We start from the raw sequence: 21,798 nt of genomic DNA, 5'->3' as shown, positions 1-21,798 counted from the left end.
CTTATCAATTTAGCGACCTAATTGCTAATTTAACTGTTTAGATAATGTTCTTAGCTTAACTTCGATATGGTTATAATGATTCTTTGTTGAATTTGGATAACGTAATTTTTATGCTAGAATTTTACGTCTTAATTTTATTTTAACTTGGTATTGTTTAAGTATTACTTTGAAACTTTATTTTTGAATTTTTTATATTCTATTATTGTTTGAACATTATAATGATAGAAATTTATTTCAATCATGTCATCTGAGAAGAGAAAATAAAGCAGACTTGTCCTTTTCAATTTATACCTGTGGCTTTTATATAAACTTGCTCCATCCATGAATAAAGATTGGGCTTACTTATACTAAAGAACTCAGTTTATCACCAATATTAGACATGCTCCAAGAAATTAGAGTTTTTAACTTTTGAGCTTTATTGGTATTAGAAGAATACAATTTTGACACCATAGTGCTGGAATTTAGACGGCACAGAAAAGACAAAACCCATGCTTTGGAATATCAAACACACAGAAGCAACCAATAAAATGAAATTTACTTATTAAAATAACTGTTTTATCAAACAACCTGCAGCATAACTAATAACATAGTTTAGTGATATGAACCAAATTGATTTACTAATTTATCAACCTTGTTACAATAGTAATCATTTATCAACCTTGTTACAATAGTAATCAATGAGACAGTCTCAGAATAAAGGTACTTTTTTATCTCTTAGTTTACACACCATATATATTTATTGTTTCGGTTGGGATTATTTCCGAGTCTTCTTACACAATTTCTCGCTTCAGGCCGTTCGGTTTCCACCTCTGCTATTTAAGATTCTTTCTGACGAACGTCAACTTCAACTGAATCCGCCCGGATACCTGTCGATGACACTCCGACGCTCAAGTCAGTTTCAGTGATTAGATAAAAGGGGTAGAGATAGAGAGAGAGTGAAATAAATCCGCATGCAATGGAATCACCTACCTCTTACCCTAGACTCATATTTATAGTTTTTCTCATGGGCCAATGATTAACAAAACCTTAATCATGGCCCAATAGCGGGTCCGTTATAGTTAATCTGGTTTTACCTTAATCCTGAGTTTATTATATTCTGGTTTCCCTCCTTCGCCGGGCGTCATTGCCGCCCGTCACGCCGGGGCTTTGGTGGGAATTCATTTTGAAATCAGATTGGTTTCCGTGTGACCGTCCGTCTCGAATGCTTCGGACGGCTCCATGTACGGCTTCGATAGTGACGCGGAAGCTCGACGCCTTGGTCATACTAGACGTTTCGTCTCTCAGCATGGAGAATGTGGGGTTATCTTGTGGCGATAAAAATCCATGTGGATTCTTCAAGGTTTTTCTTGTGAAGAGGTTGCACCCGGTTATGGTCACCGAGCTTCGTTAGGGTTCTGTTGGCCGGTTTCGACGGAAAATGTTTCGGACCGGCCGACCCTGCTCTAGTACGGTCGTCCGTCCTATTCCCTACTATACATTTATCATTGTAGATTTTATTATATAGAGATTGTTTTCTAACTTTCTGCACTTGATGGGGTTGAGAGCTAAACTCAGATACAAGCAACGGTATAAGTAATATGATTAGTTCCCATGATCGTACGGTCCTTCCACGTAGTCGCACGATCCTCTTATATGGTTGTTCGTGCGGTCTTCCCAGGTTATCCTTCCAGGTCAAACTACCAGGACGTCCCTCCATAGCCGTCCACCTATATCGCGTCAGCTGGTAATGACCTATTAAGTGCTTAATGAAGATTAAGGTGTGATTGGGCCGTTATAAGGCCCATGAAAGATAAAAGCTCATTACAACCAGTATAAATAAAGGTACTAGGTATGTCTTCAAAGTTGCACTCGCTACACATTATATATTACTCTCACCCCTAGATATTACCCTTCGGTCATTTACTGAGCTTCGGAGTGTCTTTGGCGGCCTTCAACAGGTAATCATCCCGCCTTCATCAGACCGTTCAGCCTTCCACACTACCTAGAGCAATCTAGATCTCGTCCATCTGGTCACGCTCGGCACCACTTACACCCAAAACAATCATACTACCTAGAGCGATCCAGATCTCGTCCATCCAATCTTTATGCTCAGCACCACTTTACACCTGAAACAATTAGCTATGAGGAAGAATTATTCATAACCATATACCAACAAATAAGATCAAGTCCTTCAAATTTCTCAGCCTGAGTTTCTTAACCATATGTGTATGTACTTGTCTTATTGACAAAACTAGCTAGTTTAGATAGAAACTAGAAGCCATATTCTTTTACGGGAGTACATGAGTTATTTTGTTCATTTTATTTTCTTTTTCAACAGAAGGAACTGTGTAGGTCCTTCTACATGCATATAAGAAATTACGTACACACATCTTTTTACATTTTTTTCTTTCTTAGTTTTAGAATATTTTAACAACCATAGTATATTATGAATAAGAGGATAAGTCTAAGATATGATCAGAAATAAAATCATGCTACTGAAGAAAAGAAAACTACGTGAGGATTTAGCCAAGAAACCCAACAGATCCAAAAAGAAATTATACATTCGGATTACTTGTCTCTCCCGGAACCAAATTATTAGTGGCATGATGAGTAAGACTGGGAGGTCCATAATTAATTTACTTTTATCATATTTTTATAAGTTTCTATTTATTTGTTGTACGATCCAAATAGTTCATGGTTGCCATGAAGAAAATTGTTCTGAAAAAAAAAAAAAAAATCAAAGATATTGGCGAGGATAATTGGTTTTAATATTTGTAATTTATAAAACTTATTTCTATGCATATTTGATGATGATAGGATTAAAGATGGGATTTAATTTGATATAATTTATTATTAATAAATTAAAAATTGAGGTAAACAAAAAGCGAGAAATTAAAACAATATTAAGTGCTCTCTAGAAAGACTAGAAAACATTTTATCTAAATTTTACTATTTGTTCTATGTTAAGTAGGAACAAGATAGATCTCTCCTTTAAACAGTTGATTTTAGAGATTAGCGAGGAATGAAATGAGAGCAGGACAATTTAAAAAGAATGGTAAGTAAATTTCATTTTTAATCTTTTATAATAATAATAATAATAATAAATAATAATAATAATAATATTATTATTATTATTATTATTATTATTATTATTATTATTATTATTATTATTATTATTATTATTATGTACTTGTCTTATTAACAAAACTAGCTAGTTTAGATAGAAACTAGAAGCCATATTTTTTGATATAAGAAAATAAGAGAAATGAGTGAGAAATACAATAAAAATAAATGTTGTTTGATTAAAAAGGGATAGAAGATTTTTTTTTTATATATTCTCATTATAATAAGTTTTTTCATGATTTTTTCATGATACCTTATATTAAAAAGAGATAGAAGTTTTTCATGATACACTAGAATATATTTTTCATGATAAAAAAAAGACAGAAGTTTTTCATGATACATTAGAATATATTTTTCATGATACATTGAAGTTTTTTTTTTTTTCATATGGTCAACATAGTAAGTTTTTTCATGATACATTACATTAAAAAGAGATAAAATGTTTCTTTTTTCATGATAATATGTTTAAATATTAGGTAAGATAGCCTTATAAAAAAATCAAGCATATAAGAATATATTTTACTGAATAATATACTGGGATTTTATTTAAAAATGTGTATGTAAAATTGATTTTAAAAAAAGTTATTGTGAACTTGAGTAATAGTATCTTAAAAAGTAAGCTCAACCTATAATAAACTAATAGTAGTAATTTAAAAAAAATAGTAAGTTCAACCAAAAACCATATACTGCATGGTTATCCATTGGTGCTGGTACTGATGCGGCTGCTGTCATTGCCGCCAAATAAGTGGGTTGACATAACAACACAAATGGGTTCGGTTCGGATCTGACTCACTCAGGATAAAACTGTAAAACCCAAACCCGCTACCAGTAAATGCAGTCCGTTGACCTGAACATATTTTGAAATTCTTTTAAGTTAAGTAGAAGTAATTTTATCTTTTTTTAGTTTACAATTATTTTATATAAAAAAAATCTATCAACTTAGTAGCAGTTTGGTTTATTTATAAATATGACATGCCAAGGTAAATTTCTTTTAAGATGAAATAGTATGCTAAGTCAAACTTAAAAAAAAACGACAAAATATTAAAAAGTAATCTAAGACACCAAATAGACTAAGTTTGAGTTTTTTTTTTTTTAAATTGGTCAAATCTATTTAAATGAAACACTTAATCTATTTTATTCAAAAAGTGCTAATGTAGTATGCATAAAATTAAAAATATATTTAATGAATTAATTATTGTATTTCTTAAGTATTATTGATAATTAACATTAGTAATATTTATAAATAGAATATATTGGTTAATTTTAATTAGTCAAACAAATTCATTAAATTTATTACTTTTTCAGTCCATGTATATTAAATTATTATGTTTGAATAAATAATAACTGTTAAGTAATTTAATACCTATATATTTTATTTTAAATGACACATTACAAGTTTTTTCGTTTTCTTTTTCTAATTTCATTATCGTTTTAAAAGTAGCCTATGAAGTGTATTTCAAATTTGAAAATTTAATATGTATTTTAATACAACATATTCATACTTTTATCGATAAACTATTATTGTGATAATCTTTTATACTAGAAATACGATCTTAAAAAAAATCTATTGACAATGTTGATAATATTTTTATAAATATACAAAAACTTAGAAAATGTCAAATATATAAAACATATTAAAATTAATTTTTTATTAACATACTTACTCAAAATATAAAATAAAAAATTATAGTGCAAAAGCCCTTACACACTCTGCCAGGAATATAAAACCTGAAATATATATTAATACAAAATCTATAAAAATGTATGATTATACTCTCTTAATTTACATTCTTAATTTTTATTCTAGTTAAATTTCAATAAATTATTTTACTGTTACTAATATATTGAAAATAAATTATATTTTTATCTTTATCATCCATAAAACATTTTAAAGAAGTTAAATCTTAAGCATAAAATAATGTAGAAACTGATGTTGCCTTGTTTTGGATAACAAATAGTTTGACAGTAATATGGAGATCCACACATCAAAAGTAGTAATTAATCTTATTAAATCAGTATTTATATAAGTTAATATTTTGTCTTATTTATTAATTGTTATATTAATAAAACACGATATTTAATTAATGTTATTAATTCAGATATCATATAATTAATTAATGTCAATACTTCAGTGTTTCAATAAATTAATATTTTTATTATATTTCATTAAATTTTATATTTATTAAGTATGATGCATAATTAATTTTAGTATTATTATAAATTCATATATTTTTATTAATTTCAATATTGATTGATTCATTTCAATAATTAAATTTACGATTTCATATGATTATATGTATATGAAAAGTGTATTAATCATTATTACAGTATTTAATACACATATATGAAAATCAAATTATACACTAAAAATATGAAGTGTTTTTTATTATTTAAAATATATTTTATAAGCTGAGACTTTTAATCCAAAGTGTAATATAAATTTACAAAATTATTATATAAAACATGTTTTAAAATATAAAAGTTGAAATATATGTATCTATTTCAAATATAAAAAATACACATATAGTTATTAGAAAACTTAATACCAATAAATATTCAATCATATTCATGCTATTACTATTATTGTTATAAAATAAATTTGAAAAAGATATAAGAACATATTATCATAGTATCGTTTAACTTAAATTCTATATTGTTTTATGTAAACTGTTATGATATATTTTAAATTTAATTACGAATTCTATTTATTATTCATAGAACATATTCAGTATTTTTTTTTATTTCTTAGAAATATATTTTAAAGCAGTGAATAAAATAATAAACTTGTGGACAAATATTAATTTAGTGTTTAATGTTTTTAATGTATTTTTCATATGAATAAGTTTTTTGTTATGTTTTATTAATTGAAGTACGATTAAATATGATACAAAATCGACATTAATAGTATTATGAAATCAAATATGATAACATTTAATCTAATCTGATGGCTTTATTAATATATTTTATTAATGCATGTGATATAGGAAGTTGATTTTTTACTATAAATAGTGAAATAAATAATTAAAATCATAAATGTTATGTAATCGATAGCATATGCTGTCAAAAACATTAAATTAATATTCAATCAAAAGAGTAATCTAAATCAAACTATAAAAACTTAATATACTCGTCTTTAATTTTTTCCATTTTAGACAAAAGATTATTAAAAATGAATTTCTTTAATAGTTTCTTGATGGTCCATAAGCAATTTTTTTAATCATATAAGGAGAAAAAATGAACGATATTACTCAAAAAATAATATCGTATTTTTTTATAGATAAATGTAATTATATCTACAAATACATGTGTTAAATCATAAATTACATTAAAAAATTGTATCAATAACAACAAAGTCTATCCCATTACTCTAGTCAACTGCATAGTCAACAAGTCATTATTTGTGTTGGTTGAATAATAAATATTTAAAAAAATTTGTATAGGATCTCTCAAAAATATTTTCCAATATTTATTTTTTTATATATAAGTGTTTTTGTATTTTTTTTTCCCTTTCTTACATATATATTTGTGTATAAAATTTTATTGCTGTGCTACTCCAACTTTTTTTCTATTGTCGCTTTAAAACATTTACAACATAAAATATAATTAAATACATAATAAATAAAACTTGAAAAATGCATGTACTCATAATATTCTTTGATTTTTTTGCCCTATATATTTAATTATTTATTTATTTTGCATCCTTATTCAGAAAGAATCTAATATGACTATATTGGATCTAACTTATGTATAGTGAATTGTTGCATTTTACGGGAATTCACTTACAACTACTAATTAGCAAATTATCGATAATTAGTTAATTATCCTTGAAGTCTTTCTCTTTTTATTGTAATTAATTCCAACTTTATTAAATTCGAGATTAACCAAGGTACGCGTTTTGTTATTCCTTTGATAATTTGTATATCAAATAAGCAAATAAATGAGTAAAGAGTAAGAATTTAATTTCCTTTTGTATATGTTTTGAAAGAAGATTTTAATATAAATAAGAGATAATCCTGCAAATTATTTTTCATTATAAAATAACATTTTCTGAGTTTCTTCTCTAAGATTTTGTTTTTTTTTTTTTGTTTTTTTCACATTCATGATGAATCACTTTTTGTCTCCCAAGAGAGAAATGGTTCAAAAGAATGGAAGCAATAAATATCAATCTCTTGGAGTTAATTCAGAGGCACCTCAACCCAGATCTAACAATTATCCTCGTCTCATCAATTTCATGCAAGGTATATAAATTTTAAATTTTTTTATTAATTTTTATATTTTCATAAAGTTCATATTGTATTGTGTTAAAAATTATGAATTTATTTATTTGATTTATTTTTATGTGTTTAAATGTAGGTGTTGAAGATGTCAAAACTCAATCTATGGTTCCTTATGCATCTTCTTCAAGTAGAAATATCAACATTCATGCATCAAGAACAACAACAACAATATATGATCAAGGGTTGAAATTTGGTTATCGTAATCTTCTGAGCTCTCCTTCACAAATACACCCAATTAAAAATTTTGTGCAAGGTATACAAATTCTTTTTCTAATATAAATATGGTTTTAATTCTCCAATTTTTAGTTAAATCTTGAATATAAAAATTGTATTTTTAACCTTTGTAATTAATATAAGGTTTAGTACTTATTTTAGTCTCTAGTTTTGGACTTTCTGTTTAAAGTTCTCTTTTCTTTTAACCAAATTTTTAAACTTTGTTCACATCATTCATTTTTTTTTTTCATTTACACCTTCAATCATATCAAACTGTCACGTATTGCAAAAACTATACATATCATTCACTTTTGGCTAGATGGACAATTTTACCGTTATCTTTTTAATGTCCTAAGTCAAAAGGACTATTTTGAACCGTTTTCTATAAAATATAGAATTTTACTGTACTTTTTTAAAAAATAAGACCACTTTGAATAGAAAGTTCAAAACTAAAAACCAAACGATGAATTAAACCTTAATATAAAAAAAAAAAAAAACTTGTTACAATCTCGTCCAAATGTTTTTTTTCCCAACGTTGAAAAACAACTCATGGTAAAACGTTTGTCGGTAAATGATTCATATATAATCAATAGTCAAGCTATTTGAGACCAAACAACTGAAATGGGTTTTTTTTTTTAATTACATTTGAAATTTCAGAGTCAAAAACAAATTTACTCCAATTCTTTTTTTAGATTGAAATATGTTTAAACCTTCATTAAAGCCTTGGGTTTTTTTTTTTTTTTTTTTTTGAATTTGATTTGAATATGAGGTTTTTGAGATGAAAGATGAAAATTACCAACAAAATTAACAATGTTGTAGATTCGAAGACTGAATCGATGGGAGGTTATGGTTTGTCCTTCAACAGCACGACAAATGCATCATTAATGGCATCAAGTGCATATGGTAAAATGTGGGGTTTAGGTTTTCCATCACACTCAAATAAGAAATTAACATTGAATGATGAAAAAAGTGGTTTTTCAAGTCATCCTCACGGAGCAACTTCTCTATATCATCAAAGGAATAATAACCCTTTAATGCTAAACCATTCAAACCCTAATAGGGTTTACAGAAACACCATTATTCATGGCATGAAGGATTTAAGTCGTGAGAGGGCAATGAAACGAGCCTTGTGTGAATTTGAAGACATTGAGAGCATAGCAAGTGCTTCAAAAAGGCCAAAAGGAAAGCAATTGCAAGAGTTGCTTCTTTTTAAGGATGAGGAACATCCACTTTCTACCCTCAAGAATGAAAAAGATAATACAGATAAGAAAAATTTAGATCTTTCATTATGCATTTGAATGCTATGTTGTATATCTTTCTTTGGATTAATAATGTTAAAATGTCTTATGTATGTTTTTAGTTCTCATTACGAATGTATCTCTTTTATGCATTTCTCTTGTTCTCCTTCTCATACAATTCAATGTTTTGTTGTTTTCAGTTTCATATATTCTTTTATATATATGTATGCAATTTTTTTCTTTTCTCTTTCTTTATTTGTTTCATTCAACAAACTACTAATCCTATGGAAAAACTTTAAAATAGATATAAATATTCATTTGTTTGATTTGGATGATTAAACTGTCTTCACCTTCCAACTATTCGGAAACGGTACAAAATTACATAAATGTAAAAAAAAAAAAAAAAATCATTTTATTAGCAAACCTACGTCTTTTTATAAATACTTTAAAGTTTCCTTTCATAACAAATTATATATAGAGATATGTAAAGAATGTATTGAAATTTATAATAATTAAGTTAAAAATCATATAACAATAATTTTGTGTGATAGACTATATCCAATTAAGTTAAACAAACTCGCTATTCAATATGCTGAGAAAATATTGGGTTGGGTTTGAGTTTGATTGAGTTTATATATATTTTTATGTTAAACTCAACTTAGTTTTAAATAATTTTAATTAAGCCAAGTTAAGTGAGTCCTTATTTTGAAAAAAAAAATATACTTTTAGTTAAAAATTATAAAGAAGTGAATTTTAAGTCTAATTTAACCCTACAAATCAGTTTGTAAAATGATATTTGCATCCATCTAGACATTATAAATGCACCTTATCTATAATAAATGCAAGATCTCCAACACACTCCCTTAAGCTGAGACATGCATATCAAGCATGAGACTGCACATTAATGGATAGTCTAATAATGATTCGATATATAATAAGTGAAACGGTATATTCAACAAACAACAAATCTCTCAATAGCATAGTAGGTAGCACAATAAGTTTAATAAATAACAAATCTTATTAGGATAACTCTAATTCATAACTCTGATGCAATATTAAGAAGTGAGAGTTAAGTTTAACTTAACCCTACAAAATCAATTTATTAGATGAAGTTTACATCCACTTAAACTTGTCTTAATTAAACTTGTCTTATCTATAGTTAATGCCACACCCCATTAAATACCCTTATTAGTGGGGGACACTTGTCAAACCGTCCGGTTCTCCCTGGTGAGTGGGAGACAAACTCTGCCAACCTTTTAATTCCCTTCCCCTCGTGATCCGTGCAGTAGCAGCATAGCAGAGAACCCCTGGAAGTGGAAGTCAGGTGTCACGCTAGAGTTGGCCAAACCGTTCGCACTGGAGGCGGTATATAAGGTAAGAGTGAAGAACTGACGCCACTTTTGCATGCAGACTTCATCTTCTTCCTCAAACTCAACTTTCTGAAAATCTCAAACTCTCCTCCTTCTCTCTAAAACTCCTTACCTTCTCTCTAAAATTCTAACTCAATTACTGATCCGATCACCCTTCAGATCACACCTGAAGACTCCTGGTGGTCTCCTCCTTCACTTAAACCGTCCAGTTTTCAAGTTTGTACCTGTCCTTGGAAACTTAGAAGAATAGTTTTTGCCAACTTGCTTTTCAAGACTTAGCTGGAATTAGAGGTAAGGGAAGCTTATAAAGTTTAAATTATGATTTTCTGTAGGGTTGAAAGTATATCTGATTCAATGCATGTTGACATCTATAGTATGTTGTTTGATTTCTTTTGATTTGAATATGGTATGTGTTGTATGAGTTGTGTGATAAGTATGAAATATGAATTCTGTGTTGATAAGAGTATGTACGAAACTTAGAGAAAATGTGAATCTGAGATCAAAGGTCATTAGGACCGTTCGATTTTCCCTGCTACGTTCGGTCTATTATGGTTGATCGGCCTAGTATAGTTACTAAAACTAAATTGGTTTCCTTTAAGTGTTTCTTTGATGACTATTTAAGAATGTTGGTCATAAACCAAGCGTTCGGCCTTACAAGTGTTCGGCCTTAGGCTGGCACTTAACATTTGAAACTTACAATATGATATTCTTCCTTTTGAAACCGTCCGGTCACTTAATGACTGAATGGTCTAGTGAGACTCTATGTATTGAAACGTCCGGTTTAAATTGACTAATGTTCTTTCACTCCTTTAAAGAATTTCTTCTTTATTGATCCGTCCGGCCTGATAAGTGTTTGGTCATAGACCAACCTTTGACCAGTTTAANTCCTACTTTATGATATTATCGTCAAACCGTTCGGATGACTATCATTCATAGTAAATCCTTAAGCTTCGACCTCATCCTTTATCTTATCATTCTATATATGCATATCATTGACACATATCTGATTTTTCAGTCTTACCTTTGCTATGACCGTCNGGTAAGCTAATGGAGTTCTTGATACTCATCTTACCCTTCTGATATAAACCTTCGGTCACTATTGGTTATGATTCGGTATTGGATATATGGTATTGTTCTCAATGTCCTAATAGTTTGGGAGTAATAATGAACATTGGTTGAGTTTGGCTAAGTAAGAGAATTCCACTGGCGGAATAACTCATGAATTGGTATTGATTGGTAAAGTATGAATGTGNGAATGACTCAGGTGTTGTCCTTGATCCTGATATTCCGTGAGGACGCTTTCTCAAGTAGAGAAAGGTCACTCATGCGTGGGAATGGCAGGAGGTCCGCGGTTATATGAGTAGATNGTTTCTCAACTCCGGAAGTACATTGCGAACCCTTCTCATGTGCTTGAAGCTGACAACATTCAACTTAAGGAAGACTGTTCGGTCGAGATGCAACCAGTGCGAGTTGAAGGACTAATGGTCAAACGTCCGCCCGGCAAAGCTACAACTCTCGTCAAGGTCATCTGGGATGACCGAACGGGTGATGCGACTTGGGAGCGAGAAGATGTTATGAAGGAGTCCTACCCGCACCTTTTCTCTTGTAAGTCTTAATTTTCGAGGTCGAAAATTTTTACTTGTTGGGGGGAATGCCACACCCCATTAAATACCCTTATTAGTGGGGGACACTTGTCAAACCGTCCGGTTCTCCCTGGTGAGTGGGAGACAAACTCTGCCAACCTTTTAATTCCCTTCCCCTCGTGATCCGTGCAGTAGCAGCATAGCAGAGAACCCCTGGAAGTGGAAGTCAGGTGTCACGCTAGAGTTGGCCAAACCGTTCGCACTGGAGGCGGTATATAAGGTAAGAGTGAAGAACTGACGCCACTTTTGCATGCAGACTTCATCTTCTTCCTCAAACTCAACTTTCTGAAAATCTCAAACTCTCCTCCTTCTCTCTAAAACTCCTTACCTTCTCTCTAAAATTCTAACTCAATTACTGATCCGATCACCCTTCAGATCACACCTGAAGACTCCTGGTGGTCTCCTCCTTCACTTAAACCGTCCAGTTTTCAAGTTTGTACCTGTCCTTGGAAACTTAGAAGAATAGTTTTTGCCAACTTGCTTTTCAAGACTTAGCTGGAATTAGAGGTAAGGGAAGCTTATAAAGTTTAAATTATGATTTTCTGTAGGGTTGAAAGTATATCTGATTCAATGCATGTTGACATCTATAGTATGTTGTTTGATTTCTTTTGATTTGAATATGGTATGTGTTGTATGAGTTGTGTGATAAGTATGAAATATGAATTCTGTGTTGATAAGAGTATGTACGAAACTTAGAGAAAATGTGAATCTGAGATCAAAGGTCATTAGGACCGTTCGATTTTCCCTGCTACGTTCGGTCTATTATGGTTGATCGGCCTAGTATAGTTACTAAAACTAAATTGGTTTCCTTTAAGTGTTTCTTTGATGACTATTTAAGAATGTTGGTCATAAACCAAGCGTTCGGCCTTACAAGTGTTCGGCCTTAGGCTGGCACTTAACATTTGAAACTTACAATATGATATTCTTCCTTTTGAAACCGTCCGGTCACTTAATGACTGAATGGTCTAGTGAGACTCTATGTATTGAAACGTCCGGTTTAAATTGACTAATGTTCTTTCACTCCTTTAAAGAATTTCTTCTTTATTGATCCGTCCGGCCTGATAAGTGTTTGGTCATAGACCAACCTTTGACCAGTTTAANTCCTACTTTATGATATTATCGTCAAACCGTTCGGATGACTATCATTCATAGTAAATCCTTAAGCTTCGACCTCATCCTTTATCTTATCATTCTATATATGCATATCATTGACACATATCTGATTTTTCAGTCTTACCTTTGCTATGACCGTCNGGTAAGCTAATGGAGTTCTTGATACTCATCTTACCCTTCTGATATAAACCTTCGGTCACTATTGGTTATGATTCGGTATTGGATATATGGTATTGTTCTCAATGTCCTAATAGTTTGGGAGTAATAATGAACATTGGTTGAGTTTGGCTAAGTAAGAGAATTCCACTGGCGGAATAACTCATGAATTGGTATTGATTGGTAAAGTATGAATGTGGGAATGACTCAGGTGTTGTCCTTGATCCTGATATTCCGTGAGGACGCTTTCTCAAGTAGAGAAAGGTCACTCATGCGTGGGAATGGCAGGAGGTCCGCGGTTATATGAATAGATAACCGTTTGAGGACTAACCTCTGGTGGCAGCTGATAAGAGAGACAGTTACTACACCACACCGGGTGCTAGGGACGACCGAGCTACATGTTCATACCGTCCGGACAGTGTCTTAGTGGTCGGTCATAAATTGATGAACTTAGTATGCATGTGTAGTACTTGTGTGTATAATATGTTGACTTGGCTCAGTTCATCTGTTTACATGTATGTTGAAATCATTAATTAAATTTACATAAGCTTACCCTTATCTGTTTTATCTTTGTCCACGTTACCGACCGTTCGGTCATTCTTTTCATTGCAATGATCATCCTTTTCGGGTGTGAGCAGAGGATAACTTAGAAGTTACCTTGGAAGCTGCTTTGGAGAATACTCAGGAAGACGCAGTGGAATCCGTACCCGAGAGTTATGCAGGATCGTCCGGTCTTTAGTGTAGTGGTTCTCTTTGTTTGATATTTCGTGGAAGTTCCGTGTAGGAACCACCGTATTCTTGACCGTTCGGTCCATTTTGTAAACATTGTAATCTACGTTTCAATTGTTCAGTTTTAAAATTTTAAGTATCTTTCATACTTCTATACCTACTCTCTACTGTTCTCCTTTATTGTTCATGTTAACTCCTGAAAATGAATTATAGCTTTGGTTATATTTATTGGGATGTTACAGTTAATGTTCAAGATCTCCACCAATAATTTTAGTGATTGACCATATACAACTTTTAGGGGTGTTTGCAAAGTAAGATTTAAACAAACTCATTACTCAAGTTACTAAGGATATATTGAGTTGGATAAAACTAAATTAAGTTTATGATTCTTTTAATGTAAACTTAAACCAATATTAAACCATTTAATCAAGTTGGCTCAATTAAGTCATTATTTTGAAAAAAATTCTATTTCTTTTTTGTTAAAAGTTATAATTTTCAAGTATCATTCTAATTAAAAAAATAACACATTTTTTAAAGTTAACTCAATATTTTAAATAAGAAAGTAAATCAATAAGTCAAGTTAAAATAAGTTTATTCAAACTATAATTCAAAAGGTAAACATAATACATAATTTTTCCATAACACAAGTACTGTTAGGTCTTGAGTGTAATTAAATCATATTTAACCCAATTGTAAATAAAATTGAATCTAATTGAATCACGTTGGATTGGATTGAGTTATAGTCTAACCCAATCCAATGAGTATTCCTAATAATGTTAGATTGAATAAAGTTTAGTTTTTATAATATCCAATTTCAATTCTTATCATAAAAATTTAATTTCATATTTTATCCCTTAATTTTTTTTTAAATTAAATAGTTTTAATTAACCTATAATATGTAATTCAATTACAAACAGAGTATAAATACAATTATCTTGAGTAGTAAAGTAATTCACAAATATGTTACTATTGATAAACACATGAACATTCACAGCATCAAAAATTTCTATTAGTAATTTGATAATATATTAATACTTTATTTGTACGACTGTTCAACTTCTAAGCATGTGTAGTACTGAGTTACTTATTTTTTAAGTTATTATGATTTATTGAGTACAACGTCTTTCAATATCGTTTTGTTAAGAAATACATTTCTTCAAAAAAAAAATTAATAAAATAAATAAAAAACATAAATCATCAATCATGTAACATGAAGTATAAAGAAAGAATATAAAAGTCATAAAATAGTTTTTTATTGCAAAGAAAGAATTACATTAAGATGAGATTAATTACCTCTAATCTCAACCAATAAAAAAGTTAACTACTACACACAAAAAAATGATAATGAGAAAATTATGAGATTAAAATGAGAAGTCGTTTTCGAACTCCTCTTTGCATCTTTGTCATGGTCTCTTGTTTCATTCTCTCTACCAAACTTTTTTTTTGTTTTAATTTTCGTCTTTTTAACAACTTAAGAAAAAATTATTTCTTATTGAACTAGCATAACCACTTTCTTATACAAGAAATAACTATTCAGACAATGTTAACTTTCTTTCTTTGTTAAACAATGTTGGGTGTTCTCATTATACATCATATAATAATTTAAATAATATAACATAATCCTAACTTAAATTTAATTATGACATTCCCTTTTATTTCACACACTTACGTATGGGAGAGATCCTTACTCAAATGAATCCACAAACTTGATGGTAGACTTTTATACTTAAGCAATTCATCTGCTTCAATGGCGTTAACAGTCAAACACCTTTGCATTCAGTATTATCTGCATTAACCATGTATTTGTACACAAGCACAACCAAACCATGTTATAATAATGTTGGTTCTTTAACATTCTCTATACAATATAAGGCTAAAAACTATCATAAAAAAAAAAATCATAATTCATCATCACTCGAAATTGATAATCTAGTTCCACAACAAAACCATTGATGGCTTTGTTTTCTCATGTTATATACAAGGTTTTAATAATCACAATCTACTGTTTCTGAAACACGTTACATGCTAGGAATATATTCATTCATTCCAATCCTCTTGACAATTTAACGATTTTATCTGCAATTGCAAGAAAGCAACCATGAGAATTCATGATGATTTCTATATCTCAAATTAGTAGTGACATATTGTCAACTATGTTGTGTTCCAAAATTTTGACTGAGGATCAAACCTACTGAACAGAAGATACTAGACATTATCAGGTCAAAATACTTGGAAACCTTCCTTTCTATTTCAATCCATCTACAATAACCTTCAATCATGCAAATACAAACCGGCCTTTTAAAAGAGAAGATCGCAAGACAAATAACTCATATCATACCTAAAACCTGAACAGAAACTTTTGAAGGAAACAAAATGATACCAATGAATTAACAACTAAGTGAATACAATTGAGATATGTTTGGATATACAATGATGATTTGAATAGAACAGAATGAGAAGGATTGAATTGAACCATTTCATTCTATTTCAAACAGAGTAATCTACAATCTAATGTCCACTCAATTCCACCCTTTTGTGATTCTTTCTAACGAACAGATAAATAGACAAGTCAGCACAATTACAAACTTGCTCTGTCCTAAAAAAAACACAAGTCCATATCCAATATTGATATCACAACTAAGCACGAGGGAGCACTCAATTTTTCCAAATTTACCTAACAAAATCCTCCTTACATATAATTGCCAAAGGGATGAAAATAAAAATCTCTAAGAAAAAGAAAAAGGTTTCTTTTTTTGAGAAATTACCTTGTGGGAGGTGAGTTTTGGGCATGAAGAGTGCTGTAAATTTTGGAGAAGCGACCAATTTGGGGCTTCACTCGAACAGGTTTCTTTTTGAGGCCGAAAACCTCTTGCACCAAAGGAACGTGAACCAGCACCAGTTTCCATGCCACAAACCAACCTACACCACCGTGTTCCCTTTTCAACTCAAAAAATCAACGCGATGAAGAGAAAATCAAGAGATAAAAGAATTACCAGAAGATATTAAGAAGAGAACGAAGACAATGGCGAAAAGGGGGCGCAGAAAGAAGATCACCGTGTATTCCCAAAATGACAACGAAGGAGCCATTTACAAGCAACAACCTCAACTTCACCTCGGACTTCGTCTTTTCTAGGCTGCGTTTGGGCCTTCAACACTTCTGGCCCAGACTTAAAAAATATAAAACTGTTTAATTAAAACTTTAAGTACATATTAAATTGCATAAGCATCGATTCCATTGGAACCCACTTTTCTCTCCTTATTCATTCATTACCTTCTCTTTTTCTTCATCACTATCACAATTCTCTTTTCTTCCTTGGTCAACCTTGCTTCGTTTCGCTTCATCTCAATGGAGACAACTACTTCCGCAACTAACCGTCCACGCCGCTCGTTCCGCTGCTCCTTCGTCACGCGCTGTTGTCGCTGCTTCTGCTGTTTCTACTCCTTCCCTTAGCCGTATGCATCTTCTTCTCGGGGTGCCACATCTAGAAATCCACCTCATCATCCTCGAGAGAGAAGAGCAGAGACAGTTCAAGGTTCACAGTTGTTGAACTTTATTTTTTTATTTTTGAAATTAAGGTTTTTAATTTGGGATTTTTTTTTTGGCTTAGATTAAGATTATCTTGTTAAAGTGTTTAATCAGCTTAGATACTGGTCAGTTATATTGCTGATTGAATAAATCACATGTCCTTATCCTGTAATATCATTGTTGAGTTGATGTAAAAAAGTTCTACAAACGAACTTCAGCAAAGTTATAAATTTTAGATGATTTTTTTATTCATAATTTCTTCACCCATAATTGTATTTGCTGTGTTTATATTAGGTTATCAATTTAATCCTTAGTTGATAGATTAAAAAATAAACCCTTTTAGAAAACTCTTTTAAGTCAGGGATAAAAATAAATTGTGTACGGTAAGAACCTAGAGGAGTATAGTCATAGAATAGAGAAGTGAATTAAAACAATGAGATGAGCCTTTCTTTTTATAACAGTATAAAACATGGAATTTTCAAAAGCTCTACTCACTTTTCTTAAATCATTTCCTCTTGCTATGAACCGAGTCAGTGGATTTTCGATTAGGTGGTGTCCAAGCCTCAGCATAGAGGGCTTCGGCTTGGATCAATTAATTTCTGGATTTCTAGTTGTAAGTCGTTTTTTTTATTGTTCTTCTCTGTTTCGAAACCTGGACCATGCAATTTGTTGGTTACATGTGCCATTTTGCTTTTTTTCTTTCAATTCCTGTTCAATTCTAGTTTTAAGAGTTGTTCTTGATCACAGTTTTGTGGTCTGTAAGGTGCTGTCTAGATTCTTTACGATTTTGGGTATTGTAGAGGCAGGTCTTTGAGCTGAGCTGAGAAGATTCAAGGTAAGGGGAGCTAGCTTTTTATTTAAATTTGTAGAATTATGTAGGTATGAATGGTGTTTTGGTGTTGTGACACTGTCTGAGTGGAATTTTAGTATGTTTGTATAACCAATCATGTGCTCCTTGAATGTTTGAAGTGTGAAACTATGAATTGATGGTTATGACTTGAATTAGGTATGATGTTTTGCTAGAATTGAACTTATTAATGAGGTGAAACATGTTATACTAGTTAATAAGTAGTAATTTAAGTGAATTTTAGTGTTTTGAGTGAGTTTAAAGAAAATGAGATGGTGATTTTGGGCAATTGGGGTCTGAGACAAAATTGGACTGTTGGGATAGTGTTAGTAAGTCTATTGTGACTTAATAGGATCATAAAATTGGTTAAAAATAGGTGCAAAGTAGTAGAATGGGATTTGGATCTATATGTTGTGGAAAATGGTGGTTTGGAGTTGAAATTGGGTTTCAAACACTTTAGAATTGTAGTAATGGGGGTTAAAATCATCTAAACGAGTTTAATTAGGTATAAAACATGAATTAGGTGTGTTAGAAGTTGGATAAAATAATTGGAATTGGTAAGGAGTGAGTGAGTTGCATAATTATGTAGAAATTGGCGTTCTGCAGATTATGCAGACTCGCTATGCGAATGGTCTCACATAGCGAGTCCTCACTGGAGAGTGCTCTTTATTTGAGTCACTCGCTATGTGAAAGGATACGCTATGCAAGTGACTGGACAATTCTACTCCCTGTTTGATGATTTGCATAGCGAATCGGGGTCGTCTTGCGACTGACACAACTGTGGAAAAATATAGATAAATTAGAGGGGCGAATCTGAGACACTATGAGAGGGATTAGGGGTCTGGAGCTTCTGTGTGTTAATTCGCACAAGTTAAGTCGTTGTGCGAATGTCTGGGAAGGGGTGGCCTCTATCTGAGGATTCGCTATACGAGTTGTGCTCGCTATGCGAAAATCCTCTGGTTTCGCTGTGCGACTGTGTGCACTATGCTGGGAAGTGATTGTAAAGGATAAGGTTGTTGTCTTGTATAAATGTATGGAGTTTTGAAATGGTAAGTTTATTCCAACACTCTAAGCATCATTCATGCTCAAATAGAGAAGAACGATGTAAGTGGTGAGAGTAGCAGGAGATCCTTGTCTATAGTCTTAGAGTTGAGCTATAGACTGGTATAAGGATTAACCTTGTATAGTGTTGGGGAGTGTCAGTTAAACTATACAAGTGCAAAGACTATCAATAGTTTGATAGTTATACAAATCCGGATGAGTCGTGTTGAGTGTTTGATGCATGGTTAGAATTGTATATCTTTGACTCTTGATAAGTAAACATGGTGATACTAATTAATTGTGTTATATGATTATTGTTTGTTTATCTAGCTCACCCATTTGTTTGCTTGTGTGCTTGTATGTTTGGTGTTTCCTGTTGCAATGATCATCCCTGGGATGTGAGCACGGGTTAATGTGGTGCCGTTGTAGCAGGTTCTGGAGGGCGAGAACGTTGATGCTTAGCTCTAGATAGATAGCCTATCTCCTTTTGTCTATTTTTTTTTTTGAAATACTCTATGGTGTATAAAGCTTAAACTATGTAATCCTTTTAGATGACTATAATATTTTATATTTATACGCAAGTCTCTGTTCACTAGTGGAAAAACATTGTTTAACGTCACCCATAAGACGTTAGTTTCGTGAAAAACCGACGTCTATTACTGCACGGTGACATTATCGTAAATATAATAGTAAACTAGACGTCAGTTTCGATGTTAGGCGACGTCTATGACATCATAGACGTCTCACCTGCCGCAAACCGACGTCCAAGACCCTGAGGTATGTGATAAGACAGTAAATTCGACGTCGGCTAGAAAAGGACACCGACGTTCAAGTGACTCAAAGAAATCAAACGTCAGCTTTAGACGTCGGATCCCCTGAAAACTCGACGTCCACTGGGCTACAATTAATGTTGTTCACCTAATTCCTAGGCGCTTAGACGTCACATAATCAAATGTCGACGTCACATAGACAAAAATTCTTCAATTAAGACGTCGGTTCTGAACGTAAGCGACGTCTAAGTTCCTGTAATTGATTATTTTCACCAAATTCGAGGGGTTTAGACATCGGCTAGGAGGGGCACCTACGTGAACTACCCCTGACAGGAAATCAAACGTCAATCTTTTCAGCTTCCTAGACGTCGGATCCCCTGAAGCACCGACGTCTATAGACGTTGGTTTTAGGAGCAATCGACGCCCCATTTCATTTTAAATAGACCGCAGACTCTTTTCGCCATTCAGTTTCTGATCGCGTCTTCATCTCTTCTCCTTTTTCTCTGTTTCTCCTCTTCTTTTACTCGCTTGTGCGCCTCTACTTTTTATCTCTTGCGGCATTGCATTGTCGTTTCTCATAACGTCATTGTCTTCGTCCTCTCCTTTTTCTCTTTTGCATCCCAGGTGCGTGGTTTTTTTTTATGCTTACCGTTTAAACTTTCTTTAGTTTTTTATCGATTATCTTGTCGTTCAACTGATTAAAATTTGTTTTCTTTGTGTTGTGTTTTAGTGCAGTTTTGATCCTCTTTTTGGGTAACATAGTGCAACATTCTCCCTTTGCTAGTTTCCTCACAAGAAGAGCGGCGATCTTTTGAGTTTTTTAATTCTTCCGACACAAATGGAACTTGGGTCCTTGTCTACTTCTCGACACCATAATTTTTTTCTGTTACGGTTGAATAATGGGAAGTAGCCATGGACCAAGGTTCGGTTTTAGGTTGAAAGAACTAGAAGATTCAAAAGACGCAAACTTTTTTTGTGGGGAAACTAGCGAGAGGAGAGTGTTACACAATGCTACCGAAAGCCTGGATCAAAACTGCACTAAAACACAAAATTGTTGTTAGACGTTGGTTAAAGTCATGTCCGATGTCTATAACAACGTAGACATCGGTTAGTGTCATTTAAAACCTCTTTATATATTCATGTTGACGTCGGTTTAAGCAAAGGTAGACATCTATATAGAGTAATTAGACGTCGGTGTGAGTATAAGAAGACGTCTATATAGACGTCGGTGGGTATCGTTACCCGACGTTTATATAGACGTCGGTTCTGAGGAATTGCAACGTCCCATAGACGTCACCCGTTTAGATGTCGGATGTGAAAATGACATTAAAAATCCAAATTAACCGACGTTAAACAGCGTTTTTGCACTAGTAATTCTTGATGACTTCTATATTATATAATTTCTGTATAAATGAAATGTTACATGTATTACAGAATATGATAATTACAATAAATATTTGACTTAATACCATTTTTAATTCTTATATTTATTAATTATATTTAATGTGAGATTAATTTTTTATTCGAATGTTCAATGTAATTCTCAATTTCATAATTTATGTTTAATTTCATTATTTTTACTAACGAGATCCTCCACACTTAATTATAAACAAATTTTTATAATATTAGAAACTTTTTTAAAATTTTTAACAAAGTAAATTGATATGGTAAATGGTTGAGAATTCAAATATAAATTTAAAATTAATATTAGATGGATATAAATTTTTTTTTGAAAGACTCAAAATTCATTATATTAATATTTAAATTAGAGAT

General features: G+C 31.5%; 1 protein-coding gene across 2 annotated transcripts; it reads right to left on the bottom strand.

Moving 5' to 3' along the window:
• Positions 1 to 15,373: 15,373 nt before the first annotated feature.
• On the bottom strand, positions 15,374 to 17,618 carry LOC106764011. 2 transcript variants are annotated; one of them, XM_014648205.2, is made up of 4 exons: positions 17,113 to 17,611; positions 16,835 to 17,008; positions 16,607 to 16,760; positions 15,374 to 15,627 (listed from the first exon to the last, which is right to left on the bottom strand). In XM_014648205.2, the coding sequence occupies exons 2-4, from the start codon at positions 16,926 to 16,928 to the stop codon at positions 15,624 to 15,626; spliced, it is 252 nt and encodes an 83-aa protein (XP_014503691.1). In that variant the 5' UTR covers positions 16,929 to 17,008; positions 17,113 to 17,611; the 3' UTR covers positions 15,374 to 15,623. The 2 variants fall into 2 exon arrangements, with proteins under 2 accessions (XP_014503691.1, XP_014503692.1); XM_014648206.2 differs by lacking the exon at positions 15,374 to 15,627 and adding an exon at positions 15,743 to 15,917 and having other exon boundaries at positions 17,113 to 17,618.
• Between the last annotated feature and the right edge of the window lie 4,180 nt (positions 17,619 to 21,798).

This window comes from Vigna radiata, chromosome 6, assembly GCF_000741045.1.
Source record: "Vigna radiata var. radiata cultivar VC1973A chromosome 6, Vradiata_ver6, whole genome shotgun sequence".
NCBI classification, from domain to species: domain Eukaryota; kingdom Viridiplantae; phylum Streptophyta; class Magnoliopsida; order Fabales; family Fabaceae; genus Vigna; species Vigna radiata.
This window is presented reverse-complemented; position numbering and strand designations above follow the sequence as displayed.

Coding starts and splice junctions, on each gene's coding strand:
- LOC106764011 (XM_014648206.2), bottom strand. CDS start 16,928: ATGGCTCCTTCGTTGTCATTTTGGGAATACACGGTGATCTTCTTTCTG. Junction 16,761..16,834: donor TCTCTTCTTAATATCTTCTG/GTAATTCTTTTA, acceptor ACGGTGGTGTAG/GTTGGTTTGTGGCATGGAAA.